Raw genomic sequence first — 16,716 nt, forward strand, 5'->3', positions numbered from 1 at the left:
TTAGCGCCATTATCGCCCAAGCTAATGTTAGCCTTGTTTTTTTTCTTCTAACGAATTGGTTAAGAACTACTAAAGCTCTTCGGTTGCAATTAGAATCCCTAGTTACATATTCTGTCTAACCGTGATTATACAAAAACATGCGTTTAAATTGTAACTTACAATTAAAAAAAAAATCGCTTTTTAAAAATTTACATTTGCCTGCAAACTCGAATGACGGAAAGCGAATATCTTGTGGATTTATTAAATTCATTGATTTCATTAAAGCTGATCAGTGACCATGTTTGACACTGTAAACCTTTGTTTGGTAACACTAAATAGTTGCTGAAGAATTTTGCATGAAAAGTTAAAATAGGGATTCACTTCAACATTCTTTTTCAGAATGATTCTTACAAAATTCTCAAATATTGCAGTGTCATTGGTTTGTTTTTGTTTTTGTTTTCTTGTCATATTAGGGAATATGACCCAGATGCAACAATGACATCTAGATTTGGTAAAACCTACAGCCGCAAAGGAGGAGCGGGTACTTCCAAGTTTGATGAGGTTCTGTCCACCAAGAGAGGTACCCTAAGCACCAAATGGGGTGACACCACCTTCAAAGCCAAGGTGTGCTCCAAGCGTGCCATTACTCCCAAAAAGGACTCTGCCCTGGGAGTTTACAAGAAACCTCGCCCCTCTGCGGATGGGGAGGACCCCTTTGGATTTGACAGCGATGAGGAATCCAAGCCGGTGTCATCCCGTGGTGGCAGCAAGTCGTCACCCGCCAAGCCGGCCTCGGCAGAGCCTCCCCAAGCAGAAAGACCGGGCATTTCTTTGGACACTGGGAGCAGGTCAAGCCTGCAGGGAGGGTTCCACGCTTCTACTGGGGGGTCATGGCTGTCCAATGACAGGAATCAGACCAGAGTGATGGAGGACACAGGGCGGTTTTTCAACAGTAGCAGCTCTACCGCAGGTAATACACAAAATGGTCCTGCGGCTGTTGGATTTGTCTCCCTTTGCACCTCTGTGAAATATGAATTCATGTTTGATGATGCGGCGTCAGATAAATCACGTTTAATGGTTTCCTCTCAAGACCAGTCATCATTAGTGTCTTACTTACCCTCAGCTTTTTTCGTGACAGCTGGTGGTAGCCTGCCAGTGACATGTGCCATTCCCGCCCCCCCTCTATTTGACAATCGTTCCACAACAAGAGGTTATTACAATACATTATTTTGTTGGATGAAAATTCACTGATTTGACATGCAGAATTCAGAAGTCATTTTACATTTAATGCTTGCAATTAGGTTTTAATGTACAAACCGTATACTATGGAATCCAAAATTCAAGTTTTGTTTTGGTCAGTCTGAGTTTGTCTCAAAATGTGAAAAGAGTTTTTAAGTTTGCTTTAATGAACTTGATTTTGTATACCATAGTCAGTATTAACAGATAAGGGTGTGTCTGTCTTATACCAGCTGGCAAGAGATGAACAATTTACTGATGCATAATGGCTCGACTGAGAGAGAAACATGGAGGGACACAACGTAAACAGAAGATACCTCCTGCTTTCTTCAAACATTTATTTACGCAATGCAAAAATATGCGGAACGCAGGAAAAACCGAGCTCTTTGTGAATAAGATCTGCTTCATGACTTGGAGGTCTTGTTTAGGATATGTGAAGTGTGTCGGTGATAGTGTCATCGTGAAAACCTTTGTTACCGCTATGTTAGTTCAAACTGACGCTCAGTGTAAATAAAACTGAGTAGATTGAACTGTCTGAGACTCTACAGATATAGAAACTGCAGTGAATGGTAATGTTTGAACATCCTGTACTCTCCTAATCATATGCAAAGACTGTGGGAGAAGTATGTGTTGATGTCTCACACATGCATTATGTATGTGAGATGTCAATCTGCAGAAAATCTTGTTAGAATGGCCTTCAAGTTCAAATTATTTTGTGAAAGGCTTAAACGATGTCAGACACACTGATGTTTCCCCGCTCTACGACGCTCTCCAGATTTTTTTTGGTGCATGAGCGTCAAAAACAGCCGCAACCTGTAGCCTTCGTGCGTAACCAGCTGTATGCAGTTACCACTAAAAAGCAGTTGACGGAGGCGGGCGGATGACCTTGTTTTTGAAATAGCAACACTGCCAAGTCTTAGCCTCTGATGCCACAGCCTTAAAAAAAAAAAAAAAAGTCCATGTCTTTCAAAGCGCAGATACTGATACTATTCGATGTCGCATGGTGAAGCAAGTTCCTGTCTTTGCTCAAAGTAGTTTTTTTCTCTCTCATTGGTGAAGGCCGATATGGCTATCAGGTTCTTTCAGCCACTGTGCGTGTGAATTATCTTGGTAAGCTGTTACAGACCATTTTAACTTTTTTGAAGAAAACACGCAGGCTGGATAATGTGGGCCACGGTAGCAGTTCCTTTTGAACTGGTGCCATCATTCAGGACACACAGTTCTTCTCATTAGCCTGTGAAGCAGAAGCCAAATTGTGGGCATTAGTGTTGATTCATTTTTGTACCGTATACTGTGAAACTCTGAATGTTCGATTTCAAGGTTTTCTCTACCTTCAGAATTGAGCACAGTTTTTACTTACCGGTACTATATCAATTTATATGGGATTACTTTTGATATATTTTTTTATTTGGATCTCATTCAAAATTGCTAATTTTAAGAATTAGAAGTTGTATGTGAGATCACATACAATTCCTAATGCAGTGGCTGCAAATTTGTGAATTTCTTTCTTTCTTTTTTCTTTTCTGCAGCAAAGTCCCAGCAGAGTTCTTCGTCTGAGACCCAGCACAGCTACTCGTGGTACCAAAATGCATCTGAGAGTGATAAGAAGCCCCTGGCGCAGACCACCACCCTGAAGACGGGGTCCAAGGCAGAGTCCACCTATGACTCCTGGGATGCCATCATGGGCCTGCGCCCACCCTCGCCCTGCCTGGAACCTCGCAACCCTTCACTTGTGCTCTCCTGGGCAACAGCAGATGACACTGTGGGCAGCTGTGACCTAGGGCAGGCACACCATGAGAAGCCCCCCTCTCCTCCACAGCTCCAGAGTGATGACCTGGGAGTAGACACTGATTTCCTCGTCGAGCCATCGGCCTACTCCCAAACATCCTCTTCTTCATCACTTAGGAACTCAAACTGTCGGACTTACAGGAGGCCCAGCAAGCAGGGCAAATCCTCTGACTCCAGCGGCTTTGCCAGCGCCGCTTTTGGCACGGATCCTCTCTCATCTGACAGCAGTAATAAGACGACAGGCGGTGGAAGGGCACGGGGCAGGACGAGGGACTATACAGTGTTGCATCCCTCTTCCATGTCGATGTGTAACGTCACTATCCAGGACCGAGCAGTGGAGGAGTTTAGTACCGACTCTGTGCCCCCCGGCGGTAGCAGTAGTGCTGTGTCGGGCAGCACAGCAGAGGTGGGGGAGGCCGGATGGCAGCGGAAGAAGGCCGAGCAACAAAATACAAGGTAGAGTGGCGTAGGTTGGCACATTTGGGCCTGTTCTGAAACATTTTGTTGTATTGAATGTTGTCAGACAAGTTAAATGCATTGCTGCCATTGTGAATGTATGACAGGTCCATCAGAGTGCAGCATAACTCGTACGAAAGTGAAATATCAAGTTATTGAAAATGGATGGATGATCTAAGCAAGCCTCCGTCTGGCTGAGAGTGATTTTGGCCTCGTTTGGGGATGTAAATGTGCAATGCTGAAAGAACGATGTGTTCTGACACAAGATCAAGAGGAGCATCGTTGCAAAAACATAGTTTGATCTTTCACTTCCAGGTTCCAGTGTAAAGTTGGGGTTGTTGGCCAAGGACAGTAAAATACTGTCATTTCATCCATTTGACTGCTTAAATGATACATCAAAGTGAGACCGCTTGCTGCCACAAGATCCCATTGGGAGAAAAAAAAAATAGATTGTCCACAATTTGGAAACTAAGAAACAGAGGCAGCGGTTGGCAGGGCAGGATTCCACCAGAGAACACAAATTAAAAAAATAGATTTGTAATATAAATTCAATTCTTCAACACATTGACTGCAGGATGTAAACCATGTCTGTAATGTGCGCCCGTCTACAGGTCCGGGCAGGCCCAGACCAAGTCGAAGAAAGACAGTAAGCTGGACCTGTTTGGTTTTGACGACGTAGATGTACATCAGGAGGAAAGCAGCGCTGAAAACACAGATGGCGGCTCAAGATACAAGATCAAATACTTTGGCTTTGACGACATGAGTGACAGCGATGGCACAGATGATGACTCCAGCTCTAAAGAGAGGAGGAGGGCCAAGAAGGCTGCCGTCGCAAAGGAAATGATGGGGATTGACGAAGAAGAAATCCTGGATGATGACCCACCAGACCCATTTGAAAGGCTAGAGGTTCTGGAAAGACCAGCAGCCAAGGACAACAACAACAAGAAGAAGTTTGAGAGGCAGGAAAACAGGATACGAGCAGGTGAAAACAAGCACACCTTCACACTCTGTCTTATTCAGGGAGAATTGTGCGTAGCCGGATAATCGCTGTCCGTATATCCTCTGTAACTGGAGATCATTTAGTTGATCTGCTGAACACTTGGTAGGTATATCGCTGGGTTTCTAAGGAGTGTTGTGTATAAGTGTGAAGTTGTTTAAATGAGAAATACTGGTATAAATACTGGTGCTGCACTTTGAAACGTGAAACGTGCCTCAACAGGGCTTCTACTGGAGGAAACAATATAAAGTGCTATATATATAAAAAAAAAAGCTGTTTAGACTTTCAACTGCTTCTGCAGAGGCAACCGTGATGTTGATCTTCGGTCATAACAAAGTCTATTTGGTTAAAGTGCTATAAAACAATGTTATGTGTGGTAAATGCTTCGGGCTTTGCCATGTACCCCAGTGACCGACGCCAGGCTGTTCCAGAAAACTATTTCGGCGCTTTTCGGCTGCCCTTAAGTGCAGAAAGTTCTCAAATTATTTGAGCTGTATAGTATTTACATAACATTGTGCATCAGTGTGATGCTCTGGCCTTTATCATAATCAGCAGGTCGAGCAGTTCAGAAAATGTGAATAGATAAAAGATTACAAATGTGCCAAGCTGCAGTTTTCTAAACTGGTTTGATGGTTGCGCAGAAATTCTAGCCGCACGTCACATCTAAAGTACCGTGGATTCTAAGGTTTGTACGGAACGACCAGTAATAAAAGCATCATTATCAGTCCTCTGGGCATAATGTTGATAAGAAGAGGAAGAGAAACACGAAACGAAAAAAGGCTGTGAAAGCACAAGATTAATTTTTAATTTTTAGATTTTTACAAATAATTCTCTTGGGATGATAATGTCTGTTGATGACTACCGATACATGGAATGGTTATCTTAACTTTGAGTGCGAAAATACATTAACTTAAAATATATAGGCAAACTAATTTCTATTCACTTTATTGAATCTTTCGGCAATGCTGACTTTATGTTCTGCCTGCAGATGCCCCAGACTTCTCAGAGGATGGCCTCAGAGTGGTGGCCTCAGCTCCCAGGAGGCCACCTCAGGGCAAACCGGTAGAGAAGAACCCAGACACCCTCCGGAGGATCTTCAGTGCACACAAGAAGGTGAGACATCGCCGCTCTTCCGCGTCACATCACAAAGGAAATGCTAAATGCTGCTTGCAAATACACAACAATATTAACACGAATGCATTTATTTATTTATTTTAAATCCAAACTGTGCCGACCTATCAAACAAAGTATTCCTGCTCGATCGTGCTTGTGTAGTTTAATCCATTTGTCAATGAACTCAGCAAATCCCTTGGAAGACGGCACACAAACTAAAGAACTGTTGGTATTGGCAGAGCCAGGCTGGACGTTGTGCCACCACTTAGGGATATGCAAATGATCGTACTGTAGGCTGAAGTGCACGCGGTCATTGTTAATGTTCATGAAATGCTGCAGTGTCGCAACCACAGAACTCATTTATAATGTGAGCAGTGTTATTCTCTGTCCTGATGTGTTTAAATGGAAATTAATGCTATTTGGTAACGTAAGTACATGCAGTTCTTGGCCACACGTCAATGACGGCAAAGCCAAGGTCGTATGCATTAGTCGAATGTCGCTTTCGGATTCTAAAGGAATGAAATTATGAGGATAATTATGGGAGAATAGTCTATGTGCCGCTAACCTGAGAAACATTTTCATTCTCTACTATAAAACTCTGTTTCTATAGTGCTGAAAGAGATCTGCGTGTACCTGTGCTGTCCTGAGTGTCCACCTACACCCAATGTGACTCAGAGCTGAAAGAGCGTTTGTGTGTTTGTGTGTTTGTGTGTGTGTGTGGGTAGGGATGAGTATTTAGTTCTGGATTATTCATAGCAGGATGAGCGGAGACATTGAATTGCATTTGAACATCGTTGAACTGCTGCTGCTTTATTCGTCAGCGTGCTTGGATTGGAGTGGAGCAAAAAAAAGCACCTTGCCTTGAAATCAATATACAGTAGATTGATAAATAAAATTTTATCGGAAATACAAATCTTATGTGATGCATATTTACAGTGTTTCATGCGTGAGACCTTTTTTGTTTCTTCCCAGGATGAATCTTGCTTGATTGAGAGACCAATTGAAACACTTGAATGAATTCGTGTCGCGCTGAAGGCATGTTGATGAGCTCTCCGAGGTGTTTCTGTAGCTTTCTGTTTGTCTTAAAATGTGATGCCAGCTGCTTGTTCAATGTGTTCTTTTTTTAATTTGCAGCATTTATCAACCTTGTTGGGTAAAGTGATGCACGGCTTGAGATTTAATTAGCGAGATGTATTTCTCCAATTAATCAAGAAGAGAAGTCAGAAACTCTGCCAAGGCTGCATTGTCTTCAGCAAACATAAAAGGGTTCAGCTGGCCAGATCGCGAAGCTTTTTGTTCTGCATAATTACTCAATTTCAGTGTCATTTATATCCCATGTAAAAAAATGTAATTTGAATCTATAAATCTAATCTATAAATGGTGTTTTGGAATGGAATCTCAGATTGAGTCTGGCTTGCATCCTGACACTGAGTGTTGGCTAATTCCAGTGACGTGATAATGCGCTTATAATTATTGTGACGGAAAAAGGGATCTGACTCGCAAATTCTTTTGCCAGATCACTACTTATAGTTCTAATAAATTTCTCAATTTTTTGTGATTTCTTTCTTTTTTTTTTTTTACATTTTAGGCACAGTTGAACTTTGATGGTTTTTGTGTTCATTTGTTCAAATTCACCCTTGAAGGATGTTCAATGTCTCCGTGTTAGCTGAATTGTGTTTTTCCAGTAGCAGAGGCATCATTTTGTGGTTTAAATACTGCTAACTCCGATTTCACTACGATTATTGAGAGGTTTTTATTGCGATGTTTATCAGTTCACCCGCCTTGGTCTCTCTTTGAACTGTGCACCCTCGGTGATCAGGAAAGCCACCCCATTCGTAGAAGCCCCATTTCACCGCTCTTTCCAGTTATTACCAACTGGCAGATGGTGCAGGGTCCCACCGGCGCAGAAAATATTCACAAGAATTCCTTCTATGAAAAGCATTTTGAACAAATTAACTTGGACACTTCACAGTGTTAGAACAACCTTTGAATAGCGACGGATAACTGAACGTTCTTAGATTCAGCCCACGTCCCAGCGTCGGACTAGAAAAGGAGCAGAAATCTGCGTGTCTGCATGAGATGAATGTTTCCATCCCTGCTTATGCGAGCTGAGGCCGATAAACACTTCGATGCCTGCAGCATCATTACGAGGAAATGTGTGCAGACTTGACATTTTCATTTTGTTTTAAACACACACAACACCCACTGTTCGTAACGGTCTTTCCGTTACTGATGCACGCCTCACAATGCCAAAACAGCCCGTTTTGTTTTTGGACCGCAGCGGGGACACTGCTACACTCGCCCACCTTCCTCCTTTGCTCTGGTCTGTCCCATGCTGCTTTGTGGCAGGTGGGCGTGGCGGGTGGGGTAGGTGACTGTCTGTGCCATTCAGATTGCTCTAGGGCGCTTTAATTCGGTCTGTTGGTGTTCCAGTAGATTAAAGCTCATTCCCAAAGTCCTCTTTTGTCTCTGTTTATTAACCCTGCGGTGCAAAATCTCCACCACACGTACATCCCTCTGTACTCCGCTCTCCTGCCAATTTCTCGCTTTCTTTCCGTGCTGCTCTTCCCGTCTTTGTTTTTTTTTTTTATGGATGCCCCAGCAACCACCAACCACAGGTTTGGCAAAAAGTACAAGGCGAGTGCAGGAGCCAAGGATGACAGGATGAAAGTGGATGTTGTTGTTGGGGGTGGAGATTTGAATTTGTCCTGCTGTTTGATCAGTGCTGGCAGACCAGTTTAATTTGCATCCAGTATTCCTCTGTCTTTCTCTTTATGTCTATCTAACTTAGCAACATACGTTGTTACTGTTAACAATGTGGGTTAACTTTTAAACTTAAACTCTGACATTCAGGTGGATTTCAGTTTTGTCAGACCGCTTCTACGATGGTAAATGACTGTTATTGCCATCTTATCCCATTGCACACTTAAATTTCATTGCATCAGCGCTTTGTCTAATCCATATAATTATACTGTCTATAGCACACTGTTTTTCCACATGATTATTATTGACTTATAGCACCTGACACACGAGGTAAAGAAGGGATGGGTCACAACAAAGAATGAAAACTGCAATGTCCCAGCTGGAACTCTGACTTCAATGCTTGCAGCAGAAAGCAGCTCGTTCTCATGTTAAACTCTTAATGATCTATTACAATGTTTCATTTGTATCTGTGTGTTACAGTCTCCTACCAAAGCTGTGTACAACGCCAGACACTGGACGTTGGTGAATGAGGAGGAGCCTCCTCCACCTGTCTTCTCACGGTCCGAGGCAGCAAGTGTAAGAACAGAACGGCACTCGCGCTAATAGACTCGGCGTAATATACTTCTTTATGCCGCAATAGTTATTTAAGATTGTTGTCTGTATTTCCAGGCACCAAATTTGACCGGAGGATCCAGTAAGGAGCCCTCCAATGCTAAGAAGGACGACGGCGTTTTCAAGGCTCCGCCCCCGCCTCCCAAGGTCACCAAGTATGTCACCGTCCCCACCGATCTCTACCAGGACACAGTCACCGCACTCAAATGCCACAAGGAGCATAAAGAGGTGCACAGGAATAATTCACACATTTCTAAAATGTAAATATTTTTCTGCATGTTTCATACACTCAGCACCAACCCTGTGTTTCTCCAGCTGTACACGGTCGTCCAGCACGTGAAGCACTTCAATGATGTGGTGGAATTTGGTGAGAATCAGGAGTTTACTGATGACTTTGAGTATCTGGCTACTGGTCTGAAGGCTGGACAACCTCTGAACACGCGCTGCCTCAGGTAAAAACACAGCTTTTCCCTTGGAAGGAATGGAACCTTCCCTTTCATCCCATTAACTTTAGTACAGCTGGTACTGTTCTGCGTGGAAGTAAATCAATTATTGATGTATGTCTGTGCTGGGTTTTTTCCAGTGTGATCAGCTTGGCTACACGCTGTGCCATGCCAAGCTTCAGGATGCACCTCAGGGCCAGAGGGAAAGTGGCTCACGTCTTCAAAACACTCAATGATGCCCCTCAGCACACGGTACGGATTGGTCAGAATAGACAAATCAAACACAACTGTGAATAATCAGATTTAGTTTTTAGTTACAATTTTTGGTGAAAAACAGGAACTCTATTTTCATTCTTGTTTCTGTAGAACCTGGCTCTCTGTACGGCATCTCTGATGTACATCCTTAGTAGAGACCGATTGAACATGGACCTGGACCGGTCTTGTCTGGACCTGATGATTCGCTTGCTGGAGATGGACCAAGACCAGGGTGGTTTGGCTGCGACAGACTCCACCCCTCAGTTCAGTGCCAGGGAAATCGCCAAGATAAAGGAGAAGATTAGGAAGCTCTGTGACACTGTGCACAACAAGCACCTGGACCTACAGAACATAACGGTACTGAATACTCAGCAAACCAGATATGTTTTTCACTCTATCTTGAAAGGCTCCTGCTGGACTGTCGGGTGGTAGCGCTTTGAAAAAGTATTGAGATCATTGAACTGCTCCACCGACACCTCTAATGATATTCCTTCAGCAGCTCTTGAGATGAGTCACAGCCGCCCACATGTGTTAGAGCATTCTGAGCAGCTCTGGTGAAGCTGAAGCTCTTCTGTGGTCTAAAATGTACATAATAAATTGCAGTCTTTGTTGTGAGTTGAACATATTTAAAACCTTCAGAGGAAACATGCAATCTAACTTGTGTATCTACAGCAGAGTTTTCTAATCCATTTAGGTTTTGCCTGACTTTTTTTTTTTTTTTCCCCCTCCTCTGTCCCTGTAGACGGGTCATTTAGCCATGGAGACGCTTCTGTCTCTGACTTCAAAGCGAGCAGGAGACTGGTTCAAAGAGGAGCTACGGCTACTGGGAGGACTAGATCACATAGTTGATAAAGGTGAAGAATAATTAAAAGAATCCCGGTGACTGAAGATAACGGAAGGAAATGATGACGATGTGTCCGGTTGACTGAATATGTCTGTGTTGTTGTTTTTTCCTCTTCTCTCTACAGTGAAGGAGTGTGTTGATAACTTAAGCCAGGAGGATGATAAGGAGAAGTTAGTGTCATCTCTTTGGGGAGCTGAGCGATGCTTGCGGGTGTTGGAGAGTGTAAGTGTGGCACACATTATTGAGAGATCTGGGAAATCCCTAAACCCAAACCAGACCTGACCAGCATCTTGATCCAGATTTTAAATTATTCATCACTCTCAGCTACAAAAGTAATATCCCGAAACTTTAGATCTCAAGAACTATACTGTGTGTCAAATCATGTACGGTCCACTGCCAGAAGAAGCACAAGCTCATGTAACTTTGAATCCGAGCTTTTCTACAGCAACTGACGACAACCGTCTTCCCCAGAGAAGTCACACACTTTCCTCGCAGCAAGAGATTGGTTAAATCCATTCTTGTGTTTATGTTTATGCAGGTTACGGTCCACAACCAGGAGAACCAGAGTTACTTGATCGCCTACAAAGACTCATCGCTCATCATCTCCTCTGCAAGGTGAGAAAGCACACACTCGCACAGATTCAGTGTTATGTTTTATATTTGCAAGTCTAATCAACGCAGCAGTGCTAAATGTTAGCGGCCCGACATTAACTGACCGTTATACGGAGGTGCAAAAAAAAAATAATGAAAGTCCCAACATGTCTAAGAAGAGATCATGAATCTGTGTCCTGTGTGTGTTCTTGTCTGAGGAGCATTATGTGTAATGTTTTGAGAGTTTTGTGGTTCAATTTCCTTTCCATGACATCCTGTCACTCACAGCACTGACCTTTGCTCCTTGGCAGAGCACCAGTATAGAGAGGAGGAGTCCACTGTGGAAATAACCCGACCTTGCTCTCGGTCCCTTTTTATTTTTTAAAGGCATTGATTTTTTAGTTTTAGTTTTTGTCTTTGAGCCTTTTGGGCATTTTTTTGACAGTTTTTTAACAAAATAGGATAAAACTTTATACCCTCTGTGCTAATTTGTTTTGTTATTCCGTCACTGGGTTTGGATGCCTGCAGAGAATTTGTGCATCATTTTGTGTGTCAAGATCCATGAATTATAATTGATCGTTATTATTATAACGATCAAGGCATAAGCACACACATGCACAAACTCCATCTGTCTCGTGTTTGGTCCAAAAATACTCTCTCAATTTTATTTCCCAAATGATTTGAAACACTGTCATCTGTCAGGGATAAAATATCTTTTTTTATTCCCGTATCGAGCTGAAATTAGTCCCAATTATTTAGGTAGTCATCACATGAAAATCACGAGTGAAAGCTGATATGACTCGGCGCCGCTGAAACAAATTGTTTACGAGATTGCTATTGAGTGCAGCCTCATTACTGTGGATATAAGTCTCACTGTGCCGGACGAGGACTTGATTCGGGTTTTGGTGATGAAGATGAGGATGAAGGCTAATTAAACTCAACAAAGACCTGCTGTGTCAGTGGGTGACGCAGGCCTCAGTCTGAACTTTCAGCTGTCCTCTCCGTTAACTCAATTAACCCCCAAAACCATAGGGCGAGTGAGATGGCATCCGAGCGCGACCACGGAAGCTTTACACACGCACACCAAGTTGGTCCTTTTTTTCTTTCACTGTTATGTCCTTCCTTCATTCTCTTTTCTGACCTCACACGTTTCCCTCCTCAACTCAATCTTTCTCCTCTTTGTCACTGTGCATTTTTGACCTTGTTGTTTTTGCCGCTGTCTCACCCCATCTGCCTCGCAGAGGCGTTTCAGCTGCCGACGAGACTAATTCAGTTATCTCCCAACCACCGTTTTAGGCAGCATTCTTTCTCCTGCCTTCATTCGCACAAAAAAGACAAACGCACAAAAGACCTATTGCTGATCTTCATCTGCCTGCGAGCAGGAGCCAAACCCTTGTCTCGGCAGTGATATACAGTATATCATAAGGATAATTTAGGTTTATTGCAGCCTTATTTTCATAGTTCATGAACTTAAGCCTTAAGATGAAAAAGAAAACAATGCACAGTTCTGCCCATGAAGAAGAAATTATGACACAAATGTGATTTCTCAACCGTCTTATTTCCTAGTTCCCTCCAAAGGCCAGATTTAATCTCATGAGGACATGCTGCTTTTTTCTTTCTTGCCATTTATTCTTTTGTTTCTTGATTTCCTTCCTCTCTTCTGGTCCTCAGACTCTGGTTTCTGTTCTCCCTTTAGCCGCCGCCGTCATTAGATGTAATTTAGTTATTGACATCAGGCGGCTGACCCTGCTTCACCCTTTTTCTGCTGCAGCCTGTGTGGATGCATCTTTTCTCTGAATGCTGCTCTGTTTTATGGTGGAGCAGACACAGGACATCAGGATAGGAATCAGCTTTCTTTGCTTGTTTTTCTTTTTCCATTGTGGATCCGACCTTTATACACAGTTCTGTGAAAAAATAAAATAATGACATTAAATTAGCAAGCAGCCGCTCTGATTTTCTTTCAGGTCAGGAAGCGGACTTCAAATAACATTTTTGTTCATCATAATACTTGCACCTCATTGAAGCCAGCAGAATCCCTGAATGTTCAACATGTATAGTGTGCAAGCTTTACTTCTTCACTTCTCTTCACATTGGCTGACCTCCAGGTCGCTTGTCATACTTTCAAATGCTTGTTTGTTGTGTTGTGGGAGTGAATCCTACCACCAATCTGTAAAAAACTAAAATGTGCCGCGCACTGTTTAATCTTTCCATATCTTCCACACACTTTCTCAGGGCACTGAGCAGATGCGAGGAGATGATTCAACGCTACAGCAGGGAGTTGAACTCTGATGGATCGGCGGTGGGAAAAGCAGTGGAGGACTGCATGAGGGCCATCATTGGCGTCCTGCTCAACCTGACCCATGACAATGGTTAGCCCGCGCACAAGCAAATCAGGGCTGCTGAACTGCACATGAACAGGATTTCTTGATTATATCGAGTGTGAAATGTTCTCACGTGTTAACTTTCTGCGCAGAGTGGGGCAGCACAAAGACCGGAGAACAAGAGGATTTAATAATGACGGCTTTGAACTGTGTTCTCAAAGTCCCTCAGTATCTCCCACAGGAGCGGCGGTTCGACATCCGAGTACTGGTGAGTATAGCGTCTGCTCACACCCCCCACTTTTAGTTGTGGAACAAGATGTGTCAGTATACAAACTCGGGTTGGGCTTGTGTAAAAATGTTCCAACTTAGCCAGTTGAGGCATACACATCACACACACACACACACACACACACCAAACCACACCAGTGATACTGACGAGCATTGGAGCCGACTCAGCTGTTCCTGAGTTGGAACCAGTTTAGCGTGAGCCAATAAATGAAAGTGTAGTGGCACCACAACCCTTCAGAGAAAACTGGTGCATCATGGTCTCATTTCTCAAAGAAAGAAAAAATGGCATTCACAAACTGATTTTCTGTTAAATTTTAACATCAAAATTACAAACCAAGTGCAACTTAACAAACGATGTAGATCAATACATTGTTTCCAACAAAACGCATAGAGGGCATTACCCTGGATGCACATGTGCTAACCTGCAGCATGATGCTAACTATCATTTACATCTCATAAATATTGTCTCATTCGTTATGCAGAAGGTTAGGCTTGTAACTCAGACCGTCAAAACTGGCACCTTATCCAACTCTTGTATAAACAGTAAAGCCAGACTGATCTGATATGTAAACATTGATACATCCCTGACTGTGTGTGTGTGTGTGTGTGTGTGTGTGTGTGTGTGTGTGTGTGTGTGATGTGTCGTTCAGGGTCTGGGCCTCCTGATCAACCTTGTGGAGTACAGTGCCCGGAACAAGTACTGTCTAATGGAGATGGAGATGAAGGAAGGTCAGGGTCCCTGCGACTCCACCGTCTTGCCGAACCCTCAGCACCAGGTCATCACCAGCACCGGACCGCTGAGTGCCATTGCTGCACTTGTGCAGGTGTGTGTGTGTGAAATAACACAACGACCCACATAGGCTATGGAATTGAATATAAGGATCTGTCTTTCCTGCTTAGACAGTTGAATATTGCACAGGCAACAACCAACCTGAGCACCATTATAGCTTTATTTAAATCCAATAATTCCACATAATCAGATTTAGCTGATGCCCTTCTCCAGACTGACTTCCAGCGAGGTCAGTGGTGGACTAGCAGTGACTTGGACTTAAACTAAGAATCTGAGAGGACAGAATGGATACAGATTGATGTGAGTTTTGCTGGACTGTTCTCCCGTTTTTTCCTCCTCAGCTGTTCCTCCAGCGCGAACGCGCTGCGATCCAGGCTGAGGCGCAGACGGATGACCTCATCAAGGAGGCGCCAAAGCCTGCCCTGGACAAGAGCGGGGAGTGGCAGGAAAGCGGCGGGGAGATCCAGTGGGTCGCCAAAGACAACAGCACTGACGCAGAAAAACAGGAAGATGAAAAGACGAAAGCAAAGGAGGAGGAGGATGAAGAGCTGGACCTCAACAAAGGTACGCTGAAATCTGTACATAAATGTTTAGATTTGGTAAATGACATTTAATGTATGGAAAGGCTTCCTCACAATCACCTCTTTGTTTCTCCTCCTCCTCCAGCCCTGCAGCATGCAGGGAAGCACATGGAGGACAGCATCGTGGCCTCGTACACAGCTTTGCTGCTAGGCTGCCTGTGTCAGGGAAGCCCGGTGAGAGTAGCGCCCAAAACTATTATCAGATATTCTTGATTTTTTTTTAGGGGGGGGGTCATATCTCTGACTCTGTCTTTGTCTCTCAATCAGTTGAATGTGACTACTGTGAGGGAGAACCTGCCAACAGGAGACTTCACCATCATGACAGAAATGCTGAAAAAGTTCCTCAACTTCATGAACCTCACGGTGAGTCTCAGCCGTTACGCCACTTCAGAAAACGTGTTTAGAGTTTAATACAGGAAGGAGGTGACTGAGTTTACCCAACGTGTCCCTTTGGTGGAGTTACGGCGTGTTTGAAACGCAGCAACTCACAAATACTTTATGAGGTTTGTTGTATCCAGTTGTTTGAAGATGTTGATCAGTGTTTTCCTCTTTTTGCAGTGTGACGTCGGCACAGCAGGACAGAAATCTATCTCCCGTATCATTGACTATCTGGAGCACTGCTAAAGAGAGAGACACTCTCTCTCCTTTCTCCTCTCTCGCTCTGTCTCACTCACACTCACACACACTCACACACACACACACACACGCACACACAAATACGTTTGCTTCTGCATTCTTCATCATCGACACAGACACATTTCCTTGCTGGTAACAGGCAGGTTTCTCGGTTGTAACATGCAACAAACACTGCTCATCTTCCTCTCCACGTTTTTGACCATTCATCTTCCTCATCCTCCATTTAAAGGAGCTTTCCACTTTTTATTTCACTGTTTTCAGGAGTGGAAGCTCCAAATAGTTTACCTGAAGCTCACATGAACGTTTTGACTTAAGGAGGCATTTCCTCCTTTCCACACCACCCCGAGAATGTAGTGGAATCCAAGTCAGTATTTTCCTGCTCTTTATATTTTAACGTTTCTTTTTAAGCTTTTATCTCATTTTCTTTGTCCACCTGCTATAACCCCCCCCCCCATTTCCCTCGTGAAGACACCTTTGTGTTCCCATGGCTGGCTCTGCATTTGGAGCGCATAATTACCAAAACACAAGCAAGACCAAAAAAAAAAAAACATAGACCAAAATAATTTCTTGGGCGTGTTATTCTCCTCTTTTAGCCGCTTTGGCCTCTTGGATCATTGGAATGAGGTGGTTTGACAGAAGTTTTTTTCTGTCTCAAGAGCACAGAAGTCTCAACAGTTCAGACTCTGAAGTTCTTTTTTGTGTGGTAGTATTTTAAGTTGTTGCTACCCGAGAATGGTTGAGCAAGGCCTGTTCTTTAGGTGTTTTCAATCATCTAACCACAAATGTTCTCTCTTTGGAGTTAAGCGATAATCTTCCTTCTCCAACCTCTCTAGCAGGCCAGTTGAATTTAAAGTGCTTTTAAACAAAACCACAAAAATTCAGCGGTGGTGTTTTCATTAAAAAAAATAAAAAATACTTTTCCAATACACATTTTTACTCGCCCCGGCTTCAACTGAACACCGTCAAATTTGAAAGCTTGTTTTTTATGATTATATTTTATTTCTTTACTTCTCCATAGTGTTTTTTTTTTTTTTTTTTTTGCCGTAAAGCCAGAACAAGTTTGTACTTTCTTTGAAAATCCAG

The 16,716-nt window shown here is 43.3% G+C and overlaps 1 protein-coding gene across 1 annotated transcript; it reads left to right on the plus strand.

Annotated features, from left to right (window-relative positions):
• The first annotated feature begins 474 nt into the window (after positions 1 to 474).
• LOC137909993 (wings apart-like protein homolog) lies at positions 475 to 15,682 on the plus strand. The gene is made up of 19 exons (XM_068754419.1): positions 475 to 949; positions 2,745 to 3,459; positions 4,071 to 4,441; positions 5,445 to 5,569; positions 8,753 to 8,848; positions 8,942 to 9,112; positions 9,200 to 9,336; positions 9,468 to 9,579; positions 9,694 to 9,939; positions 10,325 to 10,436; positions 10,551 to 10,648; positions 10,965 to 11,041; positions 13,250 to 13,386; positions 13,491 to 13,606; positions 14,277 to 14,450; positions 14,758 to 14,980; positions 15,083 to 15,171; positions 15,265 to 15,360; positions 15,556 to 15,682. Exons 1-19 carry the CDS (start codon positions 475 to 477, stop codon positions 15,619 to 15,621), a joined length of 3,636 nt encoding a protein of 1,211 aa, XP_068610520.1. The 3' UTR covers positions 15,622 to 15,682.
• The last annotated feature ends 1,034 nt before the right edge of the window (positions 15,683 to 16,716 follow it).

Source organism: Brachionichthys hirsutus, chromosome 21, assembly GCF_040956055.1.
Source record: "Brachionichthys hirsutus isolate HB-005 chromosome 21, CSIRO-AGI_Bhir_v1, whole genome shotgun sequence".
Lineage (NCBI taxonomy): Eukaryota > Metazoa > Chordata > Actinopteri > Lophiiformes > Brachionichthyidae > Brachionichthys > Brachionichthys hirsutus.

Coding starts and splice junctions, on each gene's coding strand:
- LOC137909993 (XM_068754419.1), top strand. CDS start 475: ATGACATCTAGATTTGGTAAAACCTACAGCCGCAAAGGAGGAGCGGGT. Junction 10,437..10,550: donor AGATCACATAGTTGATAAAG/GTGAAGAATAAT, acceptor TTCTCTCTACAG/TGAAGGAGTGTGTTGATAAC. Junction 10,649..10,964: donor GCTTGCGGGTGTTGGAGAGT/GTAAGTGTGGCA, acceptor ATGTTTATGCAG/GTTACGGTCCACAACCAGGA.